The sequence below is a fragment of the Trachymyrmex cornetzi genome, unplaced genomic scaffold, assembly GCF_001594075.2.
Source record: "Trachymyrmex cornetzi isolate Tcor2-1 unplaced genomic scaffold, Tcor1.1 scaffold127, whole genome shotgun sequence".
In the NCBI taxonomy this organism is placed as follows: Eukaryota; Metazoa; Arthropoda; class Insecta; order Hymenoptera; family Formicidae; genus Trachymyrmex; species Trachymyrmex cornetzi.
This window is the reverse complement of record NW_017295839.1, coordinates 1,698,075-1,711,276: the sequence shown is the minus strand read 5'-3', so window position 1 is coordinate 1,711,276 and position 13,202 is coordinate 1,698,075. Positions and strand designations below refer to the sequence as shown.

The window sequence follows — 13,202 nt, the reverse complement described above, 5'->3', positions numbered from 1 at the left end:
TGCCTCCTATGATGTGCGACAGGTTAAGTTATACGGTGCCACGATGCTATCGTGTCGCGCGATCACATTTGATTTGATGCTTAAATTGGCTGTTCCGAATTCAACTCACCATCATGCGTATTTCACAATTTCTACAGTACTGTGGTTCCTGATAGGTTGAAATTCTTATTTTCTGTTCTCTATTTCTTTGATTGCGCGCGGCCCCTAATTACACCTGTTGGTGTATTATTCTAGACATCCAATCAGACTTTTAATTCTGGAAGAATATACCAATAGCAGCGAGCGCTCAGTCAACTAATGAGTTTTCTAAATGCGTCGAATGGTTTGAAGTTAGGGGCGCAAAATTCTCGAAAATTCAAATCCGGACGAGGAGCATTGCATTCAATTCGATTAACCGGCAGCATTTCTTAAAGCATGTTTTTTTTTCAAATCAATCGAGTGTCGTAACGCTGTCTTGTAACGCTTGTATTGCTGAAGAAGACGCCATAGAGAGTCGAAACGTTCAAAGATTATTGGAAAAAAAGGTCAAGAATTAATTTTACGTACTAATTACCACGTCGACTCTCAATCGCCCTAGTTTGGGATTCTTTTTTTTTTGTTTGAATTTGGAAGAGTCCATTGTGGAAGATTATTTCTGAGATATTTCAGAAAACTCTCTCTTTCGGTGCAGTGTGAGTTTAATAAAGAACTATCTTAAATACGGCAAGTGATTTATTAATTTCTTTAAAATAATGCGTCAAGTTTTTTCTAAAATTATGCGTAAGTAAATTTATTCGCTTAATTCACTATTACCTAGTCACTTTTTTTATAACTTAGAAGAGCGTACGTAATTCCGGAGAAAATATTTTTTCAAGCGGTTTAACTAGAGAGGATACAAAGATTGACTATTTTGAAATGACCATATATCGTCGATTTTCTTAACTTCTTCATTAGTTGATAAATCAGCAGTTTTTTCGATTGTGTCAGGTGAACTCTTTTCTGATGACACCGTGGATATCAAATGTATTGACAATTTACGTCGATCCTTACTATGTACATTTTCCTAGGAGATTTTATATGATAGATGTATTATATTGATTTTTCAACTACTAAAGTTACTTCTTTCAAAAATTATATCTCATAAAAAATCGTTTTATATTTTCTATTCTTACGATAAAACATTTTCTTTTCGGAATAACATTAAATGATATATTTTGCATATAAAAGTAAATTGATTACCTTAAAGAATTTAAGTAACTGCTGCCGTGATATCGTCTTTAAGTAAGCCACTTCAATATTGACACGATCGAAGTTATATTGTTGCGTCAGAATCTCATTCCAATACAAGTCACACCTGGTATCTAATAGTTCTAATTTTCCCAAATAAAATGTAGCTAAAGCTTTCTTGTTTTCTTCAAACTGCTCTTCTGTCATGGTAGATATGTGATTCTGGAATGTAATTATTAGTAATATTAATTTTAATAAAAGAGTATAGCCTTGTATTATTATATAAAAAATAGAGTAATATATTTGATTGTAATATTGTAAGAGAGAAATTATAATATTATAATCAAATATGTGACAAATGTAAAAATAGAAAATGTAGTTCCATCAACCAATGCATTAATATGAACTATTTTTGTATACAATGTTGGGAAATTTATGAATCGGATGGATTATGGAATATAACACATGTCATATGTCCCAAACAGTTCATTCAAATTTTTGTGTCTATTGAACATAAGATGAATGTGTTAGAAAAGAACACGGATATAATTTATTAAAAAACGATCACAAAAAAGATAATACTGACACAGTTTGCAAACAAAAGTTTATTTTTTTAGTATAATTGACATTTATGATAAATTAATTTAACAAGTATTTCATTCATTTATTTTGAAATTTACATTTTAAAGCACATTGATTTTATGTTACTTGTTCACTTATTCATAAATTATATCATTAATTCATTTAACACTAAGAAACATTGAATATCAATTTAACAAAAGATTTTCAAATTTCATAATCCTTATATTAAATTAACACTCGAATATGCTAAAAAATTCAGCACAGACGGTTAACGAGAACATAAGTGGATTGCAATACAAATATACCATATTTTTTACCATGTAAGACATTATTATGCTTACCAACATGGAGTCTAAAAATGAATTGATTCGTTTCTCGACATATTGCGGGTGTTTATCACTTTTTATACTGATTCGTAAGCCTTGCGTTCCACTCAATTTATGTGGACTACAAAATACAGCATACCCCAATTGCTCCTTAGTTCTTAAAGTATCCAAGCAAGGTACCTCGATAATTTGAGCTAAGAGCTCTAAGAGCATATTCGACTCTGTTGATTGAAGACCAGTTGGATAATATACCATTGTACAGGAACATTTATGGACATTATTTTCTGCTTCAAACAGAAAATGGTAACCTGTAAACAGATATTACACGATGTTATAAATTGTTGCATACTAAATCATATAGACGATATTAATTTAAGACCTAATCTTATTTCAAAGATTAAAATTTTATTATAGATAAAAAATGTTACTTCAATAACAAAGAATTTTCTGTTACTTCCACAAATTTCATTTTTATATTGAAATAGATTAGGTTGTTCATTTTCATATATTTGTATTTTTTCTACAATAAACCTAGCATTTATACGAAACTTAGAAAATAGAAATAATAAAATTTTTAATGTTGTGATATTCTTTAAAAATCGATGGTATCAACGTTATTTTGACTTTAAACAAAAAATTAAAGCTTTGCTCTTCTCTCTACTTTCCTTTCAGTTTAAACAAATCCATGCAGTAGAATGGAGACCAATTTCAAGCAGTCGCGAAAAAGTTGGGTTCGATTTCAAGCTTCGGAAAATCATTTTATGGAAGAACAGATCTGACTAAACTTGTCCGAGAAAAACTTCGAACTAAAAGATTTTAACAACAGTTTGTGTGCGCTTGCAGGTATTAGGTGTTTGAAACATTGAGCTCATTGATGCATTCACATTTTAATCAAATAAAATAACATTTTATATAAGTTAGAATTTCCGAAACAAAAATAAAACGTACATATATGTGTAATCCGTGCATATTAGGGTAACTCCGGTATATACGCCGCACCTATCAAAATCTTAATTTATTAAGTATTATTTTCTATATTTAAAGTAAACATCTGTATCAGTAAAAACTTTGTACTGTCTAATATTATGTGAAAAATATTAGAAATTCGAAATATTTATATTTCGTATTAAAAAATGAACCCTTTGAACCCTTGCATTTTTCCGTATATCCCGTAGGGTGTAATGTATTGCTACTCATAGGGTGAGGGGGGAGGAGTACGTGTGGCTCATAGAAAATTTACAAATAATGCATATAAATAAGACGTAAAAAGACCCTATGACATATAAAATGCGTTTATAAAGTTTTTTAAGGAATAAGAATGATAAACATGTATATGAAGTAATGAATAATAATTACAATCTTGCCACATGTATTAAAAGTATTATGACATGAGGTACATATTTCATGTAATGCGTTTATTGTACTTAGTGCATTGAATTCAATCTGTGCATTTGGTATGCTTTGGACACAAATCTCGCCCGTTAAAAATGCCACGTATCCTAAACAGGTAGGATATACAAGACAAAAATATATGCCGGTATTAAACAAACTAAACAAAAAATGTAAGAGCAAAGTACATGTATTTTGTTATACAACATGCTATACTATTCTTCTACACTCATGCATCACGAAAAACTATTAAATCTTTTGCGCGTCCTACAGTAATCATTTTATGTTGATTATAATTTATGTTGGCGCTACTTAAAGTGGTGACAAATCGATTCAACTTACAATAATTTCATTAATATTAATAGTAAGAAACTGAAATCATAACAAAATACTAACATAACATAAAGACATGCAACAGAGTAGTTGCTGGAAAATTACCCCCACTCCTTCTATTTTTTCTGACTTCTGGGCATAAATCCCAGAGCGACGTATTTGCCGGAGTTACCCTATCATGTGGTAAAGACAACATTTTCAACTCTCCCTTTAATATTCTCGATGTACATTTTTTAAAACCGAAGGCCACTTTAAATTCTGGAGTTTGATCTCCTTTTTATTCCGTGAGAAAATTAAAGTAAGTACAATCGGCGTAAACATATTAATTTTTTCATATTATTATAAACGAAATTTGATTACGTTATACGCTTACCATTTTCTAGTTTAATTTCACGGGGCATTACTTGATCCCGTGTTAACAATGGTTCTATGTCGGGCACCCCAGTTATCAACTTAGACTCAATTAGTTTAAATATATCTGTAGCTTCCGTTACAGTCACATTACCATATATTAAGCACTCGACGTGTACCTTACTGAGTAGATGTGATATAAATTGGTGCAATGCCACGACATTTAAATCTATAGAATAAATAATATAATCATAAATACATCATAGAAATATTAATTATATGCCATTAATATGTGCTGTAATTGTGCTAAGAACTAAAAGAAATGTATAAAAAAGAAAGAGTAAAGAAAATAATTTTTTACAAAAAGTTCACAAGTTCTCTCTTATACTTACAGGTAGTAGCGTCCAACAATTCTGTCTTGAAAAAACCTGGCTTTTTTAATAGGTTTAAGTGATAATAGTCAGCACGTTTATAAGGGTCTTCAGCAGTGAAATTTTTCAAACTCCTGATATACTGTAATAATTCTATATAAATATGTTACTTAACCCTTACCGTACTAATATGGGTAACTAGTGACCGAGCGATTCCCGATTGTGCAAATTTCTTCGAGATAATTATAAATTATACTACATTTTATTATTTTCCAAATTAAAGAGTCAATATTTATTCTAGAAAATTGAAATTATGTTGGTGAATTTTTATAGATTTTTAAAATTATTTTGAAGAGGTGAAAAAACGAAGAGATTTGAAGTGACACTTGATGGTATGAATGAGGCACCAAATTGTAGATGGTATGATAAGGGTTAATTAAATTAATAATATCGATTGTATTTATTGTACGTACTTCTTCCTTTTGGATTTCAAATCTCTTCCGATCAACCTTAAAATTTTTCATTCGATCCATAATTTTTTCTAACATCACATGTTGTTTGTTATCATAACCATTTATAGAGAGCTATAAGAAGAATTGATATATCTTTTAAATTATGAATATATTTTTATAAACCAGTTGATAAACATGATTACATGGGAATAGGATTGAGTATATTGACGAAAAACAAATTAGAACTAAATGATTTCTGAATAAGCAATTTATGTATATGTGTGAAATGGCATTTGTTTTAAATAATATTAATATTAATAACAAATTGAACAATAATTTCTTTTAATAAACATTCAAATTTATTTAAATAGTATACATTATATTTTATTATTGTTATTAGGTATGTACTCACTGTTATTCCAAAATAACAAACATTAAATGCGCATTGTAAACCAGCTAAATTAGCAGCATACATATATTCGTTAAGGGAATCACGAAATAGCTTAACAAATATATAACTGTAATTGAAACAAACTGGATCCACAAAGACAATTGGGCTATAAAATAGAGACCAAACAAACATTGTGCATAATTATAGAAAATACTTTTTTGTCATAAGAGATTACATTCTCATCTTTAAATAACAATATTTTAAAAATCATAATTGCAAAATTAAGTTAATTTGTTTTTAATAGTTCCAGTCATAACCAACATATAAATGTTATTAAGATTCATATGAGTATCTATTAATATCATCATTTTGTAAATTAATAATTCAAATAATTTAAGTTGCCAGTATATTTCAAAATTATATTTAAAAATATTTCAGTATTACATATTCGATTAGAACAGTAATATCTTTCACGTTCAACTAATACATGCCTAGAGAAAAGGAAGTTCATGCTTGCTGTAGGCACAAAAAATTCATTTTCCTGTTTATACCAAAGTCTTACAAATGGTGTGTCTCCCAAAATAATGGGAAACTTTTCAACCTGTAAAATTTCATTTGTTAATGTATGCAATGATTTGCAAATTATACATAATGAGATCGCATACAATAGACCAAACGATCTTTCATGTACAAAAACAAGTCAATGCCAAAATTATTGCATCTCATTTTTCTTATTTACATAATAATCTCAGCTTTCTGTGCGTAAATTAATCTAAATACAAACATATATTTTTGTAAAATTAGTACAGAAATATATATTCAAACGCACTTCACACGTGATTATTACATAAAAACTATTCATGGGTAAAAGAGATACAATTTATTATAAGTTACTCTAACATTAATTAAATTCTATTTCATATCTAATTTCACGTTATAGTTAATGGTTCATAGAGATTTGGTTTTCAGTATCACAATATGATCAAGAATTAATATTACGAAAAATAGTGGTTTGATATCAAACGTAGTCGGTATAAATTCATTCTTGGGAGGCAATTTCAGTTCGTCGTTAAAGCCAGGGGAGTTCCACATGTCCATTATTTCCTTGGATATCTTCACTTTCTTATATTTAGTGCCATACCAGCTTTCAATTTCATCAGTTATATTTTCATATGCTTTTGCAATTATGTGAATCCTAACATTTTGTGGCATCAAATACTTCATTATTTCCTCGATTACGTCTGGCCGCCAATCAATTTGCGTGAACAAAATGTCATTCATGGTACAAATTTGCAACGCTCGAGCTGTAAATATCACATGATTATGAGGCAGCATCTTTCCTTTAAAACGGAAGTTTATATTGTCAATATCTTTATATTCCTGCAAATGTACAAAAATACATTGTATATTTAATGTTCTATTTAAAATTTATAATAGAATAGTATAAAAAAGTTCTATACCCAGTATCCAGAAAAAGATTGAAATAGATTGAAATAGATTCATTTGGTTATAACTGAATCCAAATTCTTGATTTTTTTAATCCATTTCAATCCATTCAATGTTTGAATCTATTTAAATCGATGACTTGGAATTGAAACTACGGGATTCCTATTCCTTTCAATCAAAATAAAAGTTTTACAAAAAAAATTAAGCTACGCAATTCGTTTTAATCCATGACGTGGGATTGAATCTAGAGAATTTGTATTTCTTTCAATCAAAAAAAAATTTTACGAAAAAAATAAGCCATGCAATTCATTTTAATCCATAACGTGGGGTTGAATCTACAGAATTTGTATTCCTTTTAATCGACAAAAAGTTTTTAGAAAAAATAAGCTATGCAATTTATTTTAATATTTCCATGACATCCATAATATTTAATAATTCCATGACAAAGGATTGAATGATTCTTATTCTTTTAATCCAAGGTTTGAGAGCTTTAAATCCATTTTTGTCCATAATACAAGATTAGAAGAAAGTGAGTCTTATTCTTTTCAATCAAAAAGTTTCACTTAACTTCAATGGATTGAAAATTTTAATCCGTTATAATTTATTTGCATAAAATTTTTAATGGAAAATTAAAAAAAATTTTGTTTTTCCACTGGATTGACAACTACATTTTCTATTCCAGAATTTAGAACTAAACAGTATTAAAAACTGTGGTTATTTTTGGATTGAAAGGCATAGAAAATAATCTTCGTGCAAATTCTATAAAGGAATAAAATTAATTAAAAATGGATTCTTTTTAAGCCATCTTAATTTACTGGGATAATAGAAAAGGAGTAACACAAAGATATTTAAATTCATCTGAATCCATGAAAATCACGACAGATTTCTCGTATAAGTGAATTTAAGCAATTATTTAAAAGACTCACCTTCAATTTCAATGAAATTATGCTCGAAACGTTAACTTTACAAAAAAAATTATGTGCGAAAAGTTAATTTTTTAAATTTATTAAAAACTATTAAAAGTTAACTTTTCGCACATAGCGAGAACAGAGCTGTATTTCGTTTTAAATAAAAACGATTCGAACGAGCCAAATTTCATTAAAATCGGAGGTGAGGTAACGATTCGAAATACATATGCCGACTAAAATATGTGTAGGGTAAGTGGTCCAACAACGAACCATGTAAATTTCAAAGGATCGTTTTTCTCTCAATTATTGAATTAAAAGTGTGAATTTTTGTATATAATTTATGAATTTAGTTGATTACACACTGTAAATAATAACTTTTAAGTTATCCCTGAAGTTTAGTTACAATTTTGATTATTTTAAAAAACGGGAAATGGTTCATTGTGTACCAGGGGTGTTACACAATGAACCATGCTATTTTTAATAATGAACTACATGATTTATACTGCGAATTGTTGGGATTATTTTAGTTTTGCTATATTTTAAAATGTTTATTTATAAAATAGACAATTATAAGGTAGTAAAGATTCACAAGGCCGATCAGCGCGTTTTTCTTTCGTTTTGAGCGAAAACGCGTCAAATAAATAGATTTTTATTGAAATTTTAGTTAAGGGGATGGGCCGTATTCTAAATAATTATTTCAATGAATTATTATTTTGAAGGTTATCGCAAAAAAGGTTATGTGGTCTACAATATATCATGGTTCATTGTTCACTACGTCAAAATGATTGATTGTAGATCACCTAGCCTTTTCCATGATAATCTCCTAAATAATGTGACAAAATAACGTAACAGCAAAAATTGCTTACTGAATAATAAAGCCAAACGTATACGTAAAATACTATTGCACAATGAAAAAAATGATAGGTATAACTACAAGAATGTAAAACTTATGATAAAAATTTTACTTTGCAACCCAAAATTCTTAAAGTGTGACATTACGTGGTCGTCCTTGGCGCGATCTGCCGTCGACTGGGGAGCCGAGAAGGGGTTCAAATGTGAGTCGCTGCATAACAGCAGCACAATCTGATAACGACGCATTTACGAAATATCGCAATGGTTCACAGTGTACTACTGGTTCATTGTTGGACTACCTACCGTACATACGTAGTGTTGCATTAAGTTAGTGTGACAAATTTCCTAATCTCAATAGTCATCAACTTTGACGCTTAATATCTCGGTTCGCGAGGGGCCTAGGCATAACATTTTACTATTGGTTTTTTCGTTTCGTGCAAAAACGCGTCGAATGAGCATAATTCCATTAAAATTTAAGGTTAGGAGCGTTTTCTAAATTATTATTTACCATAATTTTGTATCCGAGAAATTAAAAAAGTATTATAAATCATAAGCATTACAGTAAATATTTCCTCTTATTACCAATAGAACACTCAGGCCGATATTATATGCGTCCGTTTTTTGTCATACGGCCAATTTTTTAAGCGTGTTAATTGGCTGCAAGACAGATATGATCTCGAACCTCTTTGTCCTATAACCAATCGACAGACTTTAAAAATTTGTCGTACGACAAAAAACGGACGCATGTAATACTGGCCTTAATGCATGAAATTCCATATAGAACAGAATTGACAGTCTCTAGTAAATTCACTATAAAAACTTATAAGAGAAAATTTATTGAAACACATTGATCAGCTGATGGTCATAAGTAGTTTCCCATAAAGAACATTTAGACTTTCATTTGGAAACCATAGGTATCTGTAAGTCGGTACTTTACATAAAACGTCATTAAAATTAAGATAAATAAGAGTTTAATATGAAGAACACTGTAGAAAATTATACTTATAGAATCTTATTGATAACTGTAGAGTTTCAATAGCCGTTATCGTGTACTACTATAGAAGTATTAAAAACTACAAAAACCTGTATAAATTCTGTATTTTCCTATACAATTTTATAGAAAATTTTAAGCAGGTTTTGCACTTATTGAAGTGCAAAATGTCTGGTGAATTGTGATAGGATAATTTTCCGAACAATCTACATAAAATTATAATTTGTTTCGTCAATTACTTCGTAGATCCATTTGATTGGTCCTTTCAAGTTAAGCATATTGATATATTGAAACACCATTAGAACAATATCTTCGGTATGCTTAATACCTTCTTCGGTCAAATCGACACAGATATTGAAAATACTGAAACCTCTGACGGTATAAAATATTTCGCATGCTAGCGAGGTACATCTTCCCTTAGCTTTCAGAGCTGATAATAATGAGCCTTCTCCTTGATGTCCAAGCAAATAAGTAACGTAATGTATAGGCTATATTGACAAATTAACAGCAAAAAAATATATGTGTACACACGCATGCACGCACACCACACACACACGCATGCCCCCGCGTACGCACACGCTCATGCACGCACCCTCGCACACATATACAAGGTGTTCCTATATATAAGGTGTCCTATAATTCTTCAGACAGAGTTTGTGGACATGTAGAGCGGACTAAATTGAATCGCTAAGTCCTTTAACCTTTTGCAATAGTTAACGAGATATTAATTTTTAAAGATAGACGAATAAGAGGGAAAAATTACTGACACTGACATAAGGTAATTTTAAGGTCTCCTTGAGAGAGTTCTTTATAAAATATTTTAAAAATGTTTCTTAAAAAACTTTTAAAGGTGTTTAAAGTATCTTAAAGTTGTATTGTGCGTCGATTATATGAATAGACACTCTGCTCAATAGGTAATTCAAAAGAAAATTGCGAAAATTGCAAAATGGTAAAGAACTTGTTGTCTCAGTTTAGTTCTCTATCTATACATCAGCGTTTTGTCAAAACGTATTGAATACCGTATGTATATACATATATATATATATAAGCCACTGTAAGTGTTGCGTATATGTGTGCGTGTGTGTATGCATATGAAACACTGTTCGACAAAAATTGACCTTTTTTCGAACATTGTAACGAAGCAGCTCATTCTCGTAATTTAGAACGCTAAATACGACCCCGATTTCTGAAATTGTACCAGCACATCACATATCGTAGTTATAATATAACAAAATATCTAAAAATAGTCCTATCTTGCAATTTTAACCGTCAATTTGTTAAAATTGTAATGTAATGGAACAATTTTAAAAGAGGATTCGTATTCAACCATCAAATTGCAGAAAATTTCTAACAACGTTTTAATGTTTTCTTTTGTAATTATACTTAAAAAAAGAACTAACAATAAGATATAATATTCATTTAAAGTATCAAAGTCAAAAGAGACGTGTATTATATTACCTTCGATCGATAATGTTGACGCAGGTCTGGTAAAAGAAATGAAATGTTTAAGCATCTTATATCTTTTATCGGAACAACGTACCACATAGTACGAAAATGTTCATCCTTGAATGGATGTTCAGACCATATTGGAACTTCAATTTCCTTGTTTCGTACATCACAAAACAGATTCACTACCATATTTTCGAGTTCATCTAAACTCTCTAAATAGAAAATTCATTTGTTAATACAATACGTAGTAAATGTTTTCAGATGTTCCAATCATAAATAGATTCAATAAATTATCGTCGTACCTTTGCCAAGAACAGACAGTGACATAATATTTGCAGAATAATATTTTTCATAAAATTCTAGTAGTTTATTTCGAACATTAATGCCCTTTTGTTTCGGTATTGTGCTTAATGTTTCTCTATTCCCTACGCCGAATTTTGAAAAGGGATGATCTGAGCTCGCAGATGATTTCTGTAATTGCTCAAATCGCTTCGAATCATCCGCTAAATATTTCTCGTATTCTAAATTTATGGCATTTAGTTCTAGCTCAGTCAAGTTCTCCGTAAAGAGAGGCGCCATGAAAAATTGAGCAAGGCGATTTAAAGCCCCTTCTAACTTCTCGGAAGATACATCGAAATAATAGATGGTGTAATCAAAATCTGTTATTGCTCCCCACGTACCACCATTTTGTGACAGAAATTGAATGTAATCATTCTGTTGAGGATATTTCTTCGTTCCTAGGAACAACATATGCTCGCAAAAGTGCGCTAATCCAGGCAGATCATCTGGATCGCACATAGAGCCTGTAACACATTTTATCTCTATACGCCGAAAATACTTCGAGAATTATTAATAGAATTATGTTAGTTCCACCACATTATAAATACAACTAAATCCAGATGAAAATGTTAATAATATTAACAATATTAAGTGGTTAAGAAAATTATACATAGACGACAAAAAAAAATCAAAATGTTGACATCGTGGCCTAAAGGCTTAGAACATAAGAACTGAATTCGGTTTTCTCCATATAGCTGCGGTCGATCTGGACGCTTTCGACGCTTTTGGTACTTCTATTTTTATTTTCCGTCTAACGAACGATAAAGAATGATATTTACAAGCGCTTAAAGCCTGTGAACGTTCAAATCGACCGTAGTTTGTATTTGTTTAGTAATTTATAATATGTGCAGAATTATTTTATAAAAATGTTCTTATGAAAATAGCTAGACAAATCGAGCAAAATACCAAAATAATACGATCAATTACCGACATCAATGTCCATTGCAGCAGCGCTTTTAATAGTTGTTGGATCGCTTATTAAAAGAACTTTCATTTTATTAATGAGTACTAAACCTCTGTATAATCGGTTGTCATATTCGTGTTTTATTATATCATCACATCGCCTTTCCACACGTTCAGTCGACATTTTGATCATCGACGCAACAGATTCAGAAATTTTGATTTCTAAACATGAAGAAAATACAAATAAGTATTTTAAGAATGCATGAATTTGTTAATCTTTTATATCACTATGCATCGATGATGCTGAAAAATATTCTAAATCTACAGCGGGGTTATTCCGTTATTTTCAACGTCCTAATGTAAGACGAAATTTACGGCAACAAACAATATCTTTTTTGCAGTGCTTAAAACTACATTATACAATCATGACTACTTCTCAAGAACACAAGTATGATCTTTAAATGTTCAATATACGCTGCTCAGTTTCGTAAATAATATCATGAAAAATGGATCAAATATATCCCCGCTGTACTCTATATATTAAATATGTATGTATAAATGTAAGACAATTGTACCATATATATAAACTCTTATATGGATTATGAAAATAAGTTTCCATAGTATATTATTATTAATACAAAATATTTTCTCTAGCCTCAAATCAAGTCTTTGTCTATTTCAAATTTTTTTATCTCAAGTCCAACAATTTCCATTTATGTTCTAACGGCACAGGTGAAAAATAAAAACATGTAGTATACTTTGTCTCTCATTGCTTTATTCCATCATGTTTAAATGGCAATTATACAAGTACGAAAATAACAGAAAGTTGAAACAAATGAATTGAAACAAGGGGAAACTTAAATTTAGATATTTGAAAGAAAGCCGATTGATTAAAAAAATAAACTGGTAACAC

General features: G+C 30.0%; 1 protein-coding gene across 1 annotated transcript; it reads right to left on the bottom strand.

Moving 5' to 3' along the window:
• Positions 1-862: 862 nt before the first annotated feature.
• Positions 863-12,482, bottom strand: LOC108770466 (insulin-degrading enzyme-like). Its single transcript, XM_018522078.1, has 13 exons — positions 12,314-12,482; positions 11,350-11,850; positions 11,057-11,259; positions 9,838-10,086; positions 6,401-6,781; positions 5,893-6,002; positions 5,423-5,567; positions 5,032-5,142; positions 4,580-4,700; positions 4,210-4,416; positions 2,130-2,422; positions 1,219-1,428; positions 863-1,042 (listed from the first exon to the last, which is right to left on the bottom strand). The coding sequence occupies exons 1-13, from the start codon at positions 12,480-12,482 to the stop codon at positions 863-865; spliced, it is 2,880 nt and encodes a 959-aa protein (XP_018377580.1).
• Positions 12,483-13,202: the final 720 nt, after the last annotated feature.

What these genes read in the sequence shown, in the direction of transcription:
- LOC108770466 (XM_018522078.1), bottom strand. Translation starts at nt 12,482, where the DNA reads ATGATCAAAATGTCGACTGAACGTGTGGAAAGGCGATGTGATGATATA. An exon ending in TTTGTTATTTTGGAATAACA is followed by an intron (nt 5,143 to 5,422) that starts GTGAGTACATAC and finishes TTCTTCTTATAG; the next exon opens with CTCTCTATAAATGGTTATGA. An exon ending in ATTGTTGGACGCTACTACCT is followed by an intron (nt 4,417 to 4,579) that starts GTAAGTATAAGA and finishes TTTATTCTATAG; the next exon opens with ATTTAAATGTCGTGGCATTG.